At 28.2% G+C, this 20,693-nt stretch overlaps 1 protein-coding gene across 1 annotated transcript; it reads right to left on the reverse strand.

The window, feature by feature from the left end:
• Positions 1 to 11,187: 11,187 nt before the first annotated feature.
• LOC8266405 (E3 ubiquitin-protein ligase COP1) lies at positions 11,188 to 18,336 on the reverse strand. The gene is made up of 13 exons (XM_002534081.4): positions 17,855 to 18,336; positions 17,650 to 17,727; positions 16,955 to 17,110; positions 16,392 to 16,745; positions 16,016 to 16,173; positions 15,838 to 15,903; positions 15,244 to 15,322; positions 14,434 to 14,589; positions 14,189 to 14,287; positions 13,202 to 13,306; positions 12,517 to 12,696; positions 11,734 to 11,844; positions 11,188 to 11,644 (listed from the first exon to the last, which is right to left on the reverse strand). Exons 1-13 carry the CDS (start codon positions 18,173 to 18,175, stop codon positions 11,474 to 11,476), a joined length of 2,034 nt encoding a protein of 677 aa, XP_002534127.2. The 5' UTR covers positions 18,176 to 18,336; the 3' UTR covers positions 11,188 to 11,473.
• Between the last annotated feature and the right edge of the window lie 2,357 nt (positions 18,337 to 20,693).

Below are 20,693 nucleotides of genomic sequence, written 5' to 3' on the forward strand. Positions count from 1 at the left end.
AAAATTATTTAGATAATTTTTTATAAATTTGGAATAAATAAAATTAAAACTCTTTATTTTCATTTTAAAATAATTGACTTTTTATATAAAGAAAACATAAAGAAATATGTTAAATTTATTTTTAAAAGTATAATTATAATTTTCATATTAAAAGTAAAATACTTTTTATTTTTATTTTATAAAATAATATAAGTAAATATAAAGTTTTAATTTTTTCATTAAGATTATTTTATAAAGAATTGGCATAATCTTCTATAAGTAAATAGCTCCATAATTAACTTTCCAAAATATTCAAAACTTAATATGACGATTGAGAAATTTGAAAAGCAACTTGAAGTTATTACACTTCTGAAAGTAAAAGTGATGCAAAAGTGGGTAAGATATTTAGCGTTCATTGCTAAATATATAAAAATTTCTTAAAATTTATTTTATTTTTTGCATTTGGCTCTTAACTCAACTTTGATTTAAATAGACCTTTTAATTTTACAGATTGTTAGTCTAAACTCTTCCAATTATAAATATTATGCGTATATATTTTATTCCATCTAAAAAATATATAAATTTAATAAAATAATAATATATTTAAAATATAAAATAAGTAAAAAATAAATTAAACAATAAGTTTTAATCTTTAAACAAAATTCATTTTTTTCCTTGTTACTGTTACTAGTGTTGGCATTGCCTGTAAGCATAAACAGAAGTTTTTAATAGTATAAATATTGAAAGCTTACAAATAGATCATTTTAGTACTTTAAGAATATATATTATATTTTATTTTATGAAGTTAATAAAATAATTTTAATATATAATAAATAATACATATAAATAATAAAATAATTTTTTCATAAAAAATTAATCTAATATGTTTAATCTAATACGGTTAATTTTTACTTAAAAAAGGTTTAAGTATGATAACTCATAAATTTAAATACAAAATTGAATCAAAATTAAGTTAAAAAAAGATTTGGAAGAGGGTGCCCATTAACAAGGAGTATATAACTTAATAAACTCATGGCCGACAACTTCTTTTTCTGAGCTTCCTACATTAATACTTTAACTGGCCAAACTAAGTGGTGATTTGGTTACTTTTTCTATATTTCATGAATGGATAAAGAAAAAAAAAAGTTGAATTTCTTATTGTTTAATAAATATATTCCAATAAGTTGATAATTTAATTATTTATGTGGTGAACTATAAAATATGTATATCTAACATATTTCCTTGCTGGGCCATTCCAAAAATTAGCAAAGGCTGGGTTGAGGGACAGTTCCATTTAGTGGGCTTAGCCCACGGCCTACCTGCTCACTCCCCGTATGGCCTCGAATATAAAAATTTATAGAAGAAATTTCATAGCACACGATTTCTTTTCTCTAAAATTTTATTTTTATAATTTTTTTTTTCAATTTTTTATAATTTTTTTATAATTTTATTTATACAGATATTTATTTTTCCAAAACTTCATCAGAAAAAATATTTAAAAGCATACCTAAAAGATATGGAAAGAATATCATTTTTAATTTGTATTATTATAGATAAGACAAATGAGGTAGATTTATCATTTTTATTTTCTACCTTTATTTTTGGTATTTATGAATTGAATGATATTATATATATTTTATAGCAACTAGTATGTTTTTATGACACGTAGATGCGTTATTCAAATATATATTATAATATACTAGAATACAATTAGTAATACATGAAGGTACAATTAAAATAAAATTAAAAGAATATTTAGCCAATTAAGATAATAATTTTGTGTTTATAGCAACTATTTTAAATTTTTATGATAATAAAAAGATGGATAGAGATTAAGAATGAAAATAATATTATTATAATTTTATTTTAAAAAATAATATCAAAATAATAATATATCAAAAAGATATTACAATGCAGTTTCAAAAAAAAAACCATATAAATAAAATTTTAAGTCATAAAAGATATTTTAAACCGTAAAAATAAGATTTTGCAACCTATTTCCTATATATTTGTAAAAAAAATACGAGTATATAGTTATTTCAACACAGAGTTTCTATTATTATTTATTAAAAATAATAATCTCTTAGAAGTTTTATTTGTATGATAAGTTTTCTAGTTATTTGTATTGTTTAGTTAATTTTGAAATTCTTAGAAATTTTTGAATATTTTTTGCATTTGATTTTACAGACTCCGAGTATTAATTATTATAAAATATTATATTAAAAGGTTAATTAAAAAAGAAATCTTGAATTATTGGAAGCACCATTACAAGAGAGCAACAGCAAATGAGAGATTCCTTCCTATGCATTAGCAGCACCAATTTTGTAATACAATAATATTATAGAGATCGCAAATCCCCACTTGCTATTGGCAGATCTGTAATGCATCCTCCTCTCCATCTCGCCATCTAATTATATTAGAGTTCGTTTGCTATCCTTCTTTTTGTTTTTTCATTTTTTATTTATAGAAAAACTTTAAGAAATTTATAATATTTTTTCTCTTTTTTTTTTCAGAAAAAAAAATAAATCTTCATTCATAAAAATTAATTCATATATTTTCGATATGTATGCATATTACAATTACAACTACAAAAAATATATAAAAAAAATTATCAGATTTCTTTAGATCTGTTTATAAAATTTCAATATCGATAAATACCACTCAATTAATTTTTATTTTTTATTTTTTAATAATATGGTACATACAAATAATTATTTATTTAAACTTTCATGTTGGAAGACCGAAAATACCCCCACATTCACGATGAGACTGAAAACACTTTCATATATAATGATCTATAAATCCCAAATTAATATAAAGAAACTAAACATAAACAATTAACGAAAAAGAAACTAAAAAAGAAGGGTGGCCACCATCAATATTCACTAATACTGAAGGCAGCCAAAGGAAATTGTGGAAGAGATACAAATATGTAGAAAAAATTAAACACAGTTGATTTTCTTTTTTTAATATATATTTTTATTTAATTTATATAAAAAATGTAATGAGAAGAAAAAGAATAAAAGAAGAGAAGATTGGAGAAAAAATAGGAATGCAAAATATAAGAGTATACAAAGATAAAAATAATAGAAAATAAAAATTTAAAAAACAACATCCAGTGATTTATTGAAATAGGATTTTATTTTTAAAATACTATGTAAAAGAAGATAAATAAAAATAACTCTAACAGACATATTTTATTTCTTTATTATAAGTAAATATATACAATAATAACAATAACAAACACCTCCTTAATTTTCTTGGATACACATGATAATTGCTGAGGGTCAAGTCTTTGAACATGAATTCTCGCCTCAAATCAACCTCTTTCCCACAAATTGGACTTAATTTCAGGAATTAAAATAGGGTTGCCAACTCAAAGGAGCTCTTAATGATAAATTGGAACAGGCAAATTGAACTTGATTTCAACAATTCAAATAAGATATTGAGGAATTTAATTAGGCATGATAATTTGGAACAGGCAAATTGAGCTTAAATTCAAGAATTCAAATAGTATATTGGGGAATTTACTTAGCCAGCTTAAAGAAGCTCTTGATGATAAATTCCATATGAACATAATCTTGAAGCACTTGAAGAATTTTCATGAAAAAGTTTGATTTTGAGATAATTAATTATTACAGTTTTTCATAAACACTTAGTTTAAGTTTTCATTATTTTTTTAAGATCTAAGGTACTTTTTAAGAAGTGGAGACTGATGACCAATCTTCTTCCTACTTGAAAAAATTCTGGATCTAGAGGGAGCTTTAATTTTCAGTATTGTTTTATATCTTTCTATTTAATACCATGATCATTGGGTTAAATATGTTAGACTAGTTTTCATAAGTGTTTAGTTTAGTTTTTTCATTTTTGTATGAACCTTGTTATTTATTTATTTAATGAATAATTTCCTTACCTTCATATCTTTATTAGTTTCAGTTTCAGTTATTATTGTTAGTTAACCATCATATTAATTTAGCAACAATAATTGTTATGAAGATTTTTAGGTTTAAAAATATTAGAAACATCATCTTTACTTTAATCTATGTTGGTATAAGAAACCTGGATTACATCATTAGCTTGAGCGATTTAGGGAAAAAGACACATCACTATCTTATTCATTAGATATATACTTAAAGTAAAATAAAGAGATTACTAAATAAATGGCTAGACTAAATACTATTTTTAGCATATAGTTTTAGATCATAAGCATTTGCATTTGCATTGCATATTTACTTTATGAATATTACTCTATCAACATGCTAATTTAGAGTGTTTAGATTTACTTTTATTGTTTTGTGTTGATAATTAGTCTTTATAATAAGTGGCCTCATAGTTCCTTAAGAGATCGACCTCGTAGTAAACTTATTTTTACTATAGGAACGGTTCGTGCACTTGTGAGTACTAAAAAAGACACATCACGTATATACTTAAAAAAGTTTTTTTACACTTGGAAGTCAAATTTAAATGGCAAGAATATTTATTTGTATGAGTGAAATGTTTCACGTTCGAGTTTGTCTCTTCATATTCACTTTTACAATTTGTGTAAAAGAATGACCACCATGTTGTGTAGTTTATGTCTCATTAATCTCTTAAAAACAAAAAAGATGTCGGTATCTTCTTTTATAGAAAAATATAAAAAAAAAAAAAAAATTATCTAACGGCCGTAAAAATTAAATCATCTATATAATAATAGAGCATATCATCCGTTTCAGATTTCCTAACTGTTGCATATAATTCAAAATATGGGCCCAAAAAATAATTAAACATTACCCTAAATTATTTAATGGCAGTAGGCGCTGGGTTCACTCATATGATAGGCATTGATTTGATTGGGGCACACTTTTCTGTATATGTAATCGTTAAATTGAGCCAAAAGTATCTAACAAGATACTAGAGAAAATCATGCACATATAGACAAACATATATTAATTTCATTATCTTTTCGGTGTATTTTATAAATCTTTTTAATATTAAATCATAATATATATAAAATTGCGAAAAATAGAGATAAATAAATTTACTGAAATATCTAACTGATTATTTAATTAATTATCTTAATATAATTATTTATTTAAATTTATTAATAAATAATATTACTAAATCATCAATTATATATGTAATTCTAAAAGTCTAACTATTAGAAGTTTTAATATCAATTATGTTGTTTCTATAATATCAATTATAGGGAAAAGGACAAATAAATTTAGCAATGTTTGTGCCAATATTCTTATAACAACGAGTTAAAGAATGAGTTAATTTAGTCATTAATAGGTACAATCTAATTAGTAATATTATCTAGATTTAATAATAGTGTTTTAATCAAATAGCATTAGCGTTAATTGAATAAGTAAATATTTTTAATTTTTTATTAAGTAAAAATTATTTATAGGATTAGAAATTTTTTAACTAAAATTTTAACTTTATTATTTTTTCGCCTCATTTTGATTTTTTTAATCCAACCTAAAACATAGTTTATCTTTTTAATTATTAATTTAATAGCTAAATATCAACAAAGAAAAAGTATGTATTAGAGTGTGATTCATCTAATTCGGAAAAAAGTGTAATAAGAGTATTAAAAAAATATGACAAATTAATGATTTTAACCTAAAATTTATTCTTAATAATTTATGAGTAAAATGAGAGTGGCCTGTCAAATTTATTTAACGGAGATAAAGAAAAAAAAGTTTTATTAAGAATTTATTTTAATAGATTTGTTATTTACAAATTAATTATTATCTAAAAATATTTATAGAATTAGGACCTATAATCTAAATTCTTATTTAATTTTATTAAATTAATTAATTAAAAAAGAACAAGTTCAAATATTGATATTCATATATAATATACATGAGTAAAAACCCAGTATGTATAAAAGTGAAAAAAAGAAGGAAGATAAGTAAATTTATCGAAAGAATCTTATAATTAGCATTGCTAAAATTAATTGATTTAATTTGTGTTACTATTTTATTATAATTTAATTGAAAATATAATAAATAATATTAGTACAGAGAAGTTGCTGATAGAGATAGGAGACTGATAATGAAAGTGTTTGATGCAAACTAAATATAATTTAAAGTAAAGCTAAGAAAAAATAAAAAGATAAAGGAAAAAATAAAAAGGGTGGAATTGTAAAAACTTGTTTTTCTTTTTTCAAAACTCTCTACCATTCTCTTTTTTTTTTTTTTTTGTCGTATTTAGCTTAGGGCATCATAAATAAATTTGTGATATATAAATAATTAGGTGTTGACTCTATATTTGAATTAATATTATATGATCACGTATATTTTATTTTAAAATTTAATAGATGTAAAAATGTAATATTTTTATATCATTTTCTTTTAAAATAATAAATAGTTAATTACATATGATCCAAAAAAATTTATAAATATAGCGAGTTACATGCAATATTTAAATGTGTATTATTTTATATTAAGTAAATAATTTACTTTACTACGTGAATAATAAGTAGTTAGAACATAGAAGAATTAAATTAATTATTTAAATAAAAAAATCAATAGTTATGTGATGCACTAAAGGAATTAAATTAAAACTTACAAAGAAGAAATACGTAATATTTAAATTATAGTGATATCAACTAATTTCATTAAATTCGTTAATTATTTAAAATATGATCATTCAATACATAATTTTAGAATATAGAAGAATAAAGAAAAACTAAAAATATTTTAAACTAATAATAGTAAGTGTGAGTCGAGCGGCCCTGTTTTGGGGATACACGTCTTGCTTTTACTGCTATATCGGGGAATGTATTTATGTTATTTTAGTATTAATAATTTTTAATTTAAATATAATAACTATTTCATTTAAATATATAAATAATAATGAGTCAATATATTAAAATTTATGTGCATGAAAAACTAGATAGTCTTAAAAGAATTTCTTTTCTTGAAATGTAAGTATTCTCACGTCCAAGTTACCAATCCGATAATAAAATTTGAATATAACATTCACTAACTCTAACCTTTTTTTATAATCTTTTTAAATATAAATATTACATTATAAAAATTAATAACTACATGTAATATTAAAAATAAAATAAATATCAAATATCAAAATGTATATATAAAAAATATTATAAAATATATACAAAGAAAAAAATCTACTTATAACAATCATATATTGATGGCGCAATATATTGCAATTATACAAGAAGTATGTTCCATTCAGTAGCAATAAGCCATGTATCGACTTACAACACCAATTGAACGTCGTATTGAATTTCTTCATTTTCTTTACTATTTTCATTTAGAAAAAACTTCACAATTCCATCACGACTTGAATAAAAGGATAACTCAACGCTACTATAATAAAATTTTATAAATTATTAAAACTAACTAAAATTTAATTATTAATATTAACTAATATAAAATAAGAAAAAAATAATTATTAACAATTTAAAAGTGATTATTAGGGGACCAAAAAAATAATATTATTATGATAAGTAAGAAGTAATAAGATAGAAAAAAGAAAAAGGGCTAGGTTTTTTCTGGTTTAGAATTAGTAAATTAATAGGTATTGGTAACTTTTTCAAATTGGTTTTCTACAAGATTTTAACACATTGAATGGTTACATTAATGGATCCTGTCTTTAGGGCCAAACATTACCCTAGAAGTAAGGTTGGTAGGATCTGCCAGCTTGCCATTATATAATTATTCGCATAATATGAGCATGCTTGTACAATCCCATAATTTTTCCTAAATAAAATGATTTTTTAAATATTTTCTGTTAGAAAATTTATCTATATATACAAGATGTAAATTTGCAAAGATATTTTGATTAATATATGTTTAATTATTTAAAATTAATAAATATATTATTTAATTTTCTATTACTTAATGAAATAGGTAATGACATACACAGAGAGTGTACAAGCAATTTTCATTGACAGAAAGAGGCAAGGCAAACATTCACTGGACTTGTTCAGAGTAACCAAAGGCTCATGCATTTACACTGCATTAGTGAAAAAAGAAAAGAAAACAAGTAAAAAAGAAAAAGAAAAAAACAGAAAGGAAGAAGTGAGTAATAAATAAGAGGACCATATGAGATTGACTAGACAATGCAGAGAGAGCAGTGAATAATAATTACATACGACATGAGAATTAGGGCATTGTGATTCTGTTTTGTAGGAATTCAGAACAATGACAAACAGAGACAAAAAGGAAAAGGGCTGCACAATGGATACAGATACTACAACATTAAACTTGTAAGAAACCAAAAAAACAAAAAAAAACATAGCCCTTTTCTTGTTAAATTTCTAGGGTCCTGTTTATGTTATTTCTCTTTCCTGCTGTGTTTTTTTTTTTTTTATAATTTGTTTCCCCTCTCTTCTCTTATGCAGTGGAGATAGAGGGAGAGAGAGAGTGATATGGGTTTTTTTCTTCTGCTGCATTTAAGGCGTTTGCTTAATTAGGAATAGATGGTGTGCAGAGGTAGTATCTTCAGTGGTCAAAGGGCCAATTGCTTAGCCTCTGTGTTATTATGATTATGAGCACTTGTTAAATGCACCACCCCTTCCTTCCTTCCTCTCTTACACTGCTCCTACATCAATTCTATTTTTACTTTTTTTCTTTTTTTTTTGTTTCAAGTTGGATATGCCATGATGACAGGAAGAGAGAGGGAGAGAATTACTGCATTAGGGCAAAACTTTGACTTGCACCCTTTACAGGGGACCACTATATATATATATATATATATATATATATATAATATGCAATAGAACTTCACATAAATCATAAGCAGCTCATATATTGTACCATCAGATTTTTGCCCTCTCTGTTTATTTTTTCAGAAAAACTATGCTCTTTCAGCAAAATGAACTTATTACTTGGGTGGTTGAACCTAATCATAATAGAGTACTGAGTAAATATTATATGGATTGAGAATGAGAATCTCCTCTTGAATATCTGTACTTAATCTGTTAAATTTCTTGCAAGCACCAGCGTTAAATTTATTCTTTAGTTTGCTACTACAAATTTACAAACCAAAATTAAGTACCCAAAAACTCATAGTGCACTCTATTACAGTATCATAAAGATATTTCTTTTCTTTCTTTCTTTCTTTTTGTTGGGACTCACCTTTCAGTTCAAAGCTTTTTGAAAAAGCAAAAAAAAAAAAAAAAAAAAAAGAAGTATTAGGGTTTAAATTCTCATACTCACATGACTGTTGAAAATGCATTAGATCATTGGACAAATAGCACAACTACTAGTTAAAGAAATGTAAAAAAGAAAAAGGTTGTTTTGACTTCTGTATGCAAGAATATTTTCAAGAAGCCCTAATGGTTATTGCAAACAGGGAAAAAAATCTTGCCCCAGCCTGGAAATGAATAAGTTTGCTATGGATATCAATTCAAGAGACAAATTGCTATTATTCTTACTGTCTCTTTCTTTACAGAAAATGACACATCAATCCCATCTGTTTTTGAAACACCCAATTGTACCCTCGGCCTTTATTTCATGCTGAAACCTCATTTTCATCTGTATATATAAATAGGACCATCCATATGACATTCCTTATCTTTCTTTCATAACACAAAGGTCAAACCTCAACATGACCTCTTGTTATCTTCCTTGTTCTCTGGTTTCAACCATGGCTCTCCAAGTTGCTAAGAAACCTGTGTTTGGAGCCATGGTCATTGACTTTGGTCTATGTCATACAGCAACAAACTCCAGTAATTTAATGTTGTAGAGGGCATGGCGGTATCTCTCCTGAGCTTATCCTTCTTATTTCTTCTTCCTCCTTCTTCCAACTATACAAAGGCGGCTCAAGTTTTCTTGACCTTGCAAGTCCGAGAAACTGACATTTCTAGTCAAAGTCGTCTTTTCCATTCTTCAAGAGGACCCAAAAATGAAAAACCTATCTTGAATTCTGGAAGTTCTTCCTCCCTTTCTATCCCTCCTGAGCTATATCCTTGACATCGAGCACTTTTAGGTGTGTTCTCATGTTGTATATGTCGAAGTAGTTTTCATTCTTATGTTTCTTGTTTTCTTGTTTTTAATTTGTTGAAGAATACGTTGTATATACAATACATGTATGAAGCAGACATAGCTTGTATGGATACCTTAACCAGTTTGTTGTACAATGCTATTTTGGTTAACATATTTTTATTCTTCATTGTCAGTATCTAAAATTATGTAATGGAGATGCAAACTAAAATAGAGAAAATATAGTAACTTTTTAAGTGACATTTCGTACCCACCAAAATTTGGAGAAGTGGTGTTTTCCTGATGCGGCATTTGTACCATTTTTTTCATGTCTTCACTTCACTTTCAGGATTTAATTATCATCTAAAGCTATAAAGTTCACGAAGGAGAAAAAGGTCCGATTTTTTCTGTTTTAGGAACTCGACGAGCCACACTGAAATGGATTAGATTAGATTTGTATTTTAGGGTTCTGCATTAGAGTTTCGTGACTGTAATATCACGTGACCTTTGTTAATAAGAACTAAAGGCTACACATGACACATATTTGCAAGCAGGAGGTTCACTTTTCTTTCCTTATGGATGGTGCATGTTTTCATTTATAATAGATGATTAATATATATATTTATTAATTTTAAATAATAAAATATATATCAATTATTTAATATCAAAATATATAAAACATATGTTACTATCCTGTTAGCTATATATATATTAAATTAGATAAGAATTTTTCCTCAAATAAAAGAGAATTCCATCCATCAGTGCACGTGCTACTCTTACTCTCCATACCAAAATGGAAAAGTTACTTCTCCTCTCTGGTATTCTATTATAGAAACATACAATTTTTATTGTGTATTTTACAAGCTAATAGAAATAAGTTTAAAGGTAAGTTAAATTTCCTGTACGGATAAACCCTGCTGTCTGCATCATTTTAAATGTTCCTAAGAAAAAGTTCATCAATGCCAACTACATTATAAACAGTCTTGCCAGAAAACTTGCAACAGCTCATAACTTTTATGCTAAAGCCCTTCATATATCAGCCCAATTATAAGTTCTCCCATATGAAGCTGGGGAGCAACTGTGAAACGTTTCTCACAATTGCCAATTCCTCTTGGGTCGAGCTTTGATGTTTTGAGCAAGACACTGGTCAGATATGTGACAAAATCCATTAACGAGTCTGTAGATATGAAAGGTAGAAAAGCCCATAGTTTTTCAGAGATCAAAGTATTTCAGATTGTAAGGTGCCGAAGCAAGACTAGAATCCGACTTCCCTGAAATTCATACCTACTATATATAGAATTTTGAGTGCAATAGCAAACATGTGACTACATTTGATGCGAAAAAGCTTGTACTATTATCAGCCGGAAAAAAGAAGAAAAGAAGAAAGGAATTGAAGAACCACAGGCTCCCTAACCGCCCAATTGACATTTCAATGATATATACAAGACAAAAACCCAATCACCTATATAATACACCACTAGGTACTTTCAACACATTCATTTCATTTTTCTTTCTCTTGTTTTCTTTTTTCTCTTCTACTTTTTATCATTTACTTAAGCTGCAAGAACTAATACTTTTATTGTACCCTGGCTATTTGCTGTTAGCATTGTCGGACTATCACTCTTCCAGCAGACAGCACTAATGAAGTACGATCCTGCATCCTCATCAGCATCGTCCATTTCCGGTGAACCAAATCTATGCCATGTCACAGGTCTTGAAATTTCCTGAAAGTAAATTTAAAGAACTTCACTTGAATTATCTTGTAAAAGGAGAACTTGTGAATGTGTAGAGGTCAAAGTTGTGTGTAGCTAACCTTGTGGTAGACATACACTTCATTTGTTTCACTCCCACATGCAATGTAATCACGATTGACAGATAGACCCACAAAATTTTTCTCATTTGTGTGGCCTCTGAATGTACGAACCTGAAACATCAGAAACATAAAGCAAATCAACAGGGTTATTAACTTCTTCCAAATGTATTATTTGAGACAAAAAGAGTATAAATGATGCTGATGAAACTCCAGATTAACCACCATAAAAAAGGTAAAAGAATAATGATAATAAATCCCCTTACTAGGGTGTTAAGAACATAATAGCAGAATAAGACAGGTTCAGAATATCCTTTGTAGTCTTGTTCTCAATTTCATGCACCATCTTACATTTAGTTCTTTTTTAATAAAAAAATCGTTATTTCCTAAAAATTGTCTTGCATATTCTTCTTTTTATGAAAAAAAAATATGAAAAACTATGAAATAGAAAAAGAAAAAAGAAAAAAATCAGAATGGAATAGAAAAGTCTCCATTATCTAATGGATGGGAAAGAGGTCTTCTAAACCGTTGGTATAGGTTCAAATCCTATTGGACACAATTTCTTTTCATATAATATAATAATCTATATACAGATTTTATATAGAATATAAAATAAAATTATTATTTAACATCAAAATCTGAAAATTGAAAAGTCTGCTTCAATATTATTCAGTTATTTGAGAGCTATAGGATGCATAATGCTGGTCATTTGGGGCTAAGACATAATATCAAGCATAAAAATATAGAAATGCCCATCCAATCTGCTTCCTCAAACATATTACTTACAGGCAGATTCTCCTTCACATCCCATAATCGTAAAGTACTGTCTGTAGACGCCGAAGCAAGCTCACTGTTAGACAAGAATTTGACATATGATACTGCTTTCCTATGCCCACTGAATACATGGAGCGGATGGCTAACATTTCTCAAGTCATAGTAATGGATATGGTGGTCTGCTGAACCAACCTGCAGAAAAGGTGAGAAGAATTTTCACTTTAGGGCTACATGTACTACACTAAAATCTTGCCATAACATTGGGTGAGGCCACATGTTATCAAGGTCTTAATGATGATATATGATAAGTTATACTAATGAAAATTCACATCAAATACAGTTGATCAAACCAACATTGCCTTTCAATATGGCATCATGTATGTACTTCCTCCTTGAGTTTCTATAGTTCTATAGCTACCAGGCCCATCTAACTCCATTACAGGTTCTACAAAGGATGGGCAAAACCAAAGAGTGCATTCCCAATCACCAAACAAACCCAAATGAGGACTCCAGAGAGGATAACATCTTGTTTCTATGCTTAGAGTTTACTCAGAGCATCAGAGCTAAGTGTTAACTCTTAGGCACAGTAGCCTATCAAATCATTTTACAAGCAATACAAGGTACAGGATTAAGTTGGCTTCCCAGAAGGCAAGTTAATGTTATACAGTGAATCCATAATGTTACTGAGAGAACATACCGCAATGTAATTGCTAGATCCAGGATTATACTTGACACAACAAATATTTGCTTTCATGTCAATGTTGAGAACACTAGCTTCCTGATTCGTGCACCAAACTTTGACCTGATTATTTCATAAAGCAAAGGCACAAATATAGTCAGCTAAAATGGACTGGCCAAATGCTGAAAAGAAAAAAAAAAAAAAAAAAAAGAAAAAGAAAAAAGAAAAAGAAGCACAGAGAGAGTGGTATGAAGCTACAACTAGACATGTGCCACAATCAAAATATTTGCTAAAGATTCCACTCTAACAAAATGGATTTGCATAGTTATCTTGAAAATATACAAAGACATAATTACATACTTTCTATATTCACCAACCCTTCAAATCCATTTAATTAATGCAAACAAAAATCACATATCCAAACACTCTAAATTCATCATGATAACAGGGTTAGACATGTTCAACAGTGATAATGATACCAGGATTACAAATTTACATGACTGAATTGGTGTTATACAAAAACCATATTTTCCATATATTTCTTATGTAATAGAGAGGGGGAAAAAAAGAAAAAGGAAAACTGAAACTCCATAATTTCACATAGAAGAGAAGCAGGTCAGCATTGCTAGTAAGCCCAGTATGACTTTCCCAGCAGCAATAGATTGGCAGTCATATTTTGTCCAGTGCTTTCAGATTTGATTTGTAACTCGCGTAGGCATTTCACAGAGTTCACAAACACTGAGCAAGAGGCATACCACTTGAAAGTAATATTATTTATAACAGCTATTGGGGTGAAAAAAAAAAAAAAAGAAGAAGCAAGTATGACAGCCATAGGGGACAAGCATAAGTAACCCAACCTTAGGCCAAAACCACACAAAAATTCCAGCACTGCAGAATATATGGTAAAGCAGATATAACACCAGCACCATCGGTTATTAATATCATGCCTTTTCAAGTAACTAAGAAGGTGACTTAGTTGAAGATAAAAAAGAAATTTTACCATACCTTACAATCATCACTGCCCGATACAAGCATTGAGGGCTCTGTACGAGAAAAATCAACACTCCATGCACGTTTTTCATGCTCTTCATATTCCATCACACTCTGCAGAAAGGGTTATGCATGATTTAAAACAAACTGTGAAAACATATCCAAAAGCTATATATTTGGATGTATAGAACAGAATTGGAAAAAAATTTAAATGAATACAAAGGAACAACTTAAAAGAACCATGATAATTCAATCAGTACCTGCCTGGTTGTCACGTCCCAAACAGTAACTATTCCTTCATAATCACTACTAGCTATCTGATTCTTAGCATACTTGTTCCAACTCAAGCAACTAAGTTTAGAACGTGTTGACATCTCCTCAACAGGGCAATGCACATCTGCAGGGTCATTCAGAACCTGGCAAGCAATAGCATAGACAAAGATAAAGAAACATCTGAAAAAAATAAAAGAATCATATTTATCCTTTCACTAAACCCACCATATGCACATCCAAGAAAACAATGAAATCAAAGAGTTTTGAGAGAAAGTAAAGCTAGACTATTCTCTATTTGATGATGGTACCTAAGAAATGGGCTTGGGTAGAACTCATTCACAAAAGCTAGCTCAAAGAAAGAGGGTGTCCAATCCACTTATATACATTATAACAGCCCAGTAACCAAGCGATGTGAGGTAAATACAACTTCTAACACCCTCCCTCACGCTTAGCGTGACATGCAAAGGGCTGAGTCCAAACCCATCATCGCAGACAAAAGGGCAGCTCTAATACCATGATAAATGTGATTGGGTAGAACTCATTTTCAAAAGCTAGCTCAAAAGAAGAGGGTGCCCAATTCACTTATATACACTATAACAGCCCAGTAACAAATAGATGTGGGATAAATACAACTTCTAACAGTACCAATCATATTTTACTTCAAGGTATTGGGGGATGACAATTAAAGTGTATGAAAATATCAGTCCAACAGTTGGCCAAGACTTCTGTCTTTGTATTTTATGCATCATCCAGTATAAAGTGTGATAAAGTAAAAGGAATTGAAATTAATATCTTACTGTGGAGAAGTCAAAAACTTTGATTCTCCTCGAGACTCCAGCAGTAGCAAACAATTCATCATCTCGGTCAAATTCTATGCTGCAATCCAACATTTCGAGCAGATGAGCAGATTTACCTTTTAACTGATATATAGAACTAAGCACCGGCATAGAACCTTCCAGTAGAGGTTTTCTTTTATAATTACTATTTGTGTGGAGGAGGGGGAATGCAGTATACGGTCATCAGAAAATAAACAAATGCTAGATTCAAACAGGATTGGCCATTCAAAGATTTTAGTATTAGCAATGTTTCACTTCTATATTATATGAGCCAGGAGAATTGGAGAGAAGATGTTAAAAAATCAAATAAACTAACTGATAATGTAGGGAATAAAACAAAGCTTCTTAAGCTTTTGTGTGGATTTGTATGTTATACCAATGGCCAATTAATGATGATATTGATAAAGACAAATGATATTTTATTGGGGAAAAATACCCTTTCATGACTAATTTATAAATGAAATTTACTTCTATACAGCTTTAAGTAATGAAAGATTCCTCTCAAATTTATCCAAAAATAATAATATTCTATTATGCAAAAAACAGTTAGCTCACCTTGACACTATATTGGCTGAGTGGAATATATCACCATGTCTGAGCTCAGCAATGACCCTTAACCGACTGTTTAAAAATAAAACAAGGAAAAATTGATATAAATCAGTACTAAACAGTAATTTCCAAAAAAAATTACCAATTTACAAATATCAGAGGGAACAAAGAATGATATTTATACCTGTACTGAGTGAAGGTACTAAGGACAGATTGAAAATCCAAAAGACCTGTACTATATCCCTCCCTATGCATGACATTTTTATCCTTGTCTTGCTGGTTATGCAGTTGGTTAGCCATCTGACGACGCTTTTGTAGGTAACACTCTTGTAGGTCATTAAACTGCAGGCACAAATGGAAGATAGGAATCAGTCTACATGCAAGGAAGAAGGATAAAAACAAAAGGACCTAGCTCCTCATTTTCCAATTTTTAAATATTTAACACTAATCAAGGTAACGGTAGACCCCTTCCTCTCAACCAGGATATATGGAAAACATGAATTTTCAAATTGACACTAATGAATATAACTCTGCAAAGTTTCCGTTGAAGGACTACAAACCTGTGCATGGACTCGCTTTTTCCTTACAACAGATAACCCAGAATGATTAAATTGAGAGTCAGACCCACTTAACGAATCCTTTCTTTGAAGCCCATGAGAGCTTACTTGAGCCTTACCATCCATTTTCTTGGTTGGAAGGTTCCCTGTAATCATTCCTCCTCTTACATTAAAAGCATTGCTAATCACACCGCCGTTGCTCTTCTCTATTGTTGGAGACCAAGGTTTTCTCGCATTGGGATCATCTCCAAGCATCCTCAATTTCATAGAATATCTATCCCTAGCATGATATAACTCAATTCTATGTTTCTCTACTGCCTCTATGTCCTCCTTAATAAACTGGAGATCAGTCCGTACCTATAAAAGGTAAAGAAATATTTCGCAATTATGCAACTCATTAAATGAATCATGCATCAGTTAACAAAACCAATAATACAGAAATGGGAATGCAAAATTAAGCAACTAAGACTTCATCTAGCAGGAATAGATGATTATGATGTATAAGTATAATTGTTTGTTTGGGAAAAAGGAATGGTAAAATGGGTCCAAACGCATAGCAAACATACCTCATTTAATTCATCAACTTTTTGCTTTCGTAAGTAATGTAAGAAGTCTAGCAATATTTGCATATTCCTCTCAGCTTCTTCCTGCTCCATTTTTCTCTTCTTCTCGGAAAGCATCGACATGAGGGTGTCCAGCTCCTTAATTGAAATTTCACAGCCCTGACTAGTGATCACAAGAATGTGTCACATTAAAATATTCAACAGAACAACTAATCTTACTAGTAACTGCGTCAGTATGTCACTTTGTATCTAGCCTAACTTCATTTAAACAACCATAAGTTCATGTGGTTATTTTGAATTTAAAACAAAATCTCTCTAAACTTGAATCCTTGCAGACTTCCTCACAAGCATCAATAACTTGGTCTATATTTCACTTAAGCCAAAAGTCAAAGCTTCATTTACAAGCATTCGATCCAAACACATTTTAAATAAAACTGCTTTGCTTTAATTAGCCAAATGACCTTAAGAACAACAAACTCTATGTAAAAGACTACAATCTCATAAGTTCTTTTGGAGCAAAAATAATAGGGTTCAATTGAATCAATTTCTTTCAAGATTATGTCCTTTTCTTCTCCTTCTTCTTCTTTTTTCTCAGTAGAAAGAATTTAATTTCAACAAACCAAAGAACAAACCATATTTTATTTGCATGCTTGAACTTTTAGACTTCCCAAACACAGTTATAATCTTCAACAACTGACCTGTTGTAATGCGTGGCGAAAATGCTCAACAGGAGATGCAGTTTTCGAAGTTTGACGAGCAGAAGCCTTCTTTAATAGCTACAATAATGTAGTACAGAGAAACCGTATTACAACAACAACAAGAAGCTGCATTTTCCAAGTAAAGCAATTTCGAAATTTTCAATTCACACAACAAAATAAAATGAAAGAATAACAATAATCAAACCTTCTGGAGCAAGAAATTAGGGAAGAGCTGATTGGTAGTGAGATAATGAGTACAGCAAGGGCAATCACTTTTGTTACGAAGATGAGTAATAATACACATATAACAAAAACTATGTCCACAAGCTGTTAGAAACGCGTCTTTTATTATTTGCATACAAATCGGACACAAGAAATCCTTTTCCAACTCCGACAACCCCGCCTCCTCCTCCTCCGCCGCGGCAGGCTCCGACGAAACTGCTGCGGCGACGGCGACGGAGGAAGAAGATGGCCTTGGCTCTAGCTTCACTGCCGGGACTATTGCTCCTGTTGAAACCTCTTCCATTTCTTGGGTATGTGCGGATTTCTTGTGTTTGTGCTCCTGGTGAAAATGTAGAAGAAACGCATTTGGAATCGCAGAGAGATAGGGAAGAGAGTATGTGAGTGTGGGGTCCAGAGAGTACGTTGTGAGGGTGAGAATAGTCCACGTGATATTTTATTTTCTGCCGTTGTCTTGCAATTAATCCCATGGTTGTCTAGAGGGATACTTTAATCATTCTTTTCCATATATAAATTCTTTTCTAAAATTTCTGTCAAAAAAAGTTTTCTTATATTAAATTATATTTATATAGTATATATATATTTAGAAAGCTGCCACGTCATAATTCTGATATAAATTGATTTGTAGACACTATATCTCTATAATTTTTGTATTTATAGTTATTCTTTATTAGATTATTATATTAATACATTAATTTAGATTTTAATTAAATAATAATTTAATTTTATTATTTTAATTAAATAATAATTCTAATTATGAAAAGTGTTAACTATATTTTAGTCTCAGTTTTGAGAATTATAATTAATAAATTAGTTAAATGATTATAAAATTTCATTTTATATGGTATTATATAATTATCAATTATATTATTAAATGGTTATTATTTATACTCAATCTTGTATTAGCTAAGTTTTATATATAAATAATTCATATATTAAAACAAATTAGAATTTTTCATTTTTCTAAAGTTCCTTTTATATTTTAAAATTTTGTTGGTTTCAGTAATAATATTAAAATTATTTAGAAATATTTATTAGCTGATTTTAGTATTATATAAATTAATACTACAAAAATAATCGATATTATTATTTTGTATTTAAAATTACTATATAATTAAAAAGTTAATTTATTAATTTAAAAAATAAAAAAATTATCTTTAAATTTAGATAACATTAAAATATAATTCAAATACTGTTTTCAAAATTAAAGTTATTATTTATTTAGAAAAATAAATTATACATAAATCTAAATTTTTTTTGTAAAAAATAAAAATATATGTCAAAATAAAAATTATGTGTCAAATATAGAGATATATGTTATATGTCTCTAAATTTAATACATAGTAGTCATTTACCGTACATCACACGGTTATTATAATTATTTTGATTATAAATAATAATATAAATCAAATTTATAGAAAACATTTAATAGAATTTTAATATTTTATAAATTTTTTATAATATCTTAAAAAGTAATAAGAAACTAAATAATTTATTTCTTAGTAATTTTTTTAATATTTTGAAGTTTTATTAGTTTCAACAAAAATAAGTGTAAAATATAAAAATTATTTTAAAAATATTTATTAATTAATTTTTAATATGATATAAATTAATGCTATAAATATAATTAATATTACTATTTTTTAGATTACATTTTTTGTATAATTAAAAACTAAACTATTAGTTAAAAGATATAATTTAGAATAATTAGAATCATCATCTCATTAAAATACTAATTTATTAGTTAATATAAGTAATTAAAATATTATTTTTTTAGAGTTAGAGTTATTATTTAATTAGAAATATAGTATTATTAAATTAATAAAAAAATATTAAATTACATATAAATTTAAATTTAATGTGTCAAAATAAATAAATATATATATATATCAAAATAAAAAAAAATTATATGTCAAAAATATAGGGATATCTGTCAACAAAAATTTATGTCTTAAAAGTTTAAAACATTCTAATCATTTACTCATGGTTGCACAAAATCATTGTTATTTTAATTGTAAATCAAATTTATAGATAAAAATCGATATAATTTTTAATTTTTATATTTATTTATAATATTTTTAAATTAGAAAATTAATTATTAACATAATAATATAAAAATATTTTAAAAATATTTATTAACTGATTTTAGTATTACATAAATTAGTAGGAATCTTTCAGAAATGCATCCGAGAATTCCGGCTAGATTGGCACCCCCTTAGCACCAATCATCACAAAGAAACCTCTAAGAAATATATTAATACAAGAAGAAAGAATTCATGAAAAACAAAGTCAAGAGAAACGAAGATGGAGACATTGAAAGAGCTGCCAATGTGGAAAACTTCACATTCTTTGACAGCTTTAAAAATAAAGCACAAAGAACTAAAAATGGAGACATTTTCATCAGCAAAGGCTAATTGATTACAAGCATATACCAGATCGCCCAAAGAACAGTAAGAAAAGTCGACAGTAAAAGAGAACGCACTTAGGAGCTCGCAAGTTCATAATCTTATCAAACAAATCTGCAGGAGATAAAGCTGTAGGAGTAATGAAAATGAAAGCATCACTAACAGCAGCCTATAAAGAACGAGCATAAGGACATTCGAGAAAAGATGGTTCACCGTTTCATAATCTTGTAAACATAAACGGCAGCAGGAAGTGATAACGAGACCCTTATGCCGAAGAAGATCATCATGAAAATTTTCCAACATAAGACTGACCTTGAAGGCGGAATGAAATGCTTCCAAATCTGCTTACACCAAGAATGCACGACATAATGCGTCCAAAGATGATCATAAGCCAACCTA

Source organism: Ricinus communis, chromosome 7, assembly GCF_019578655.1.
Source record: "Ricinus communis isolate WT05 ecotype wild-type chromosome 7, ASM1957865v1, whole genome shotgun sequence".
Lineage (NCBI taxonomy): Eukaryota > Viridiplantae > Streptophyta > Magnoliopsida > Malpighiales > Euphorbiaceae > Ricinus > Ricinus communis.

Excerpts from the sequence above, each read along its gene's own strand:
- LOC8266405 (XM_002534081.4), bottom strand. The coding sequence starts at position 18,175 with ATGGAAGAGGTTTCAACAGGAGCAATAGTCCCGGCAGTGAAGCTAGAG. Across the intron at positions 13,307-14,188 it reads CGGGCAGTGATGATTGTAAG|GTCAAAGTTTGGTGCACGAA; the intron begins GTATGGTAAAAT and ends TGAAATAATCAG. Across the intron at positions 11,845-12,516 it reads ATGTGAAGGAGAATCTGCCT|GTTCGTACATTCAGAGGCCA; the intron begins GTAAGTAATATG and ends CTGATGTTTCAG.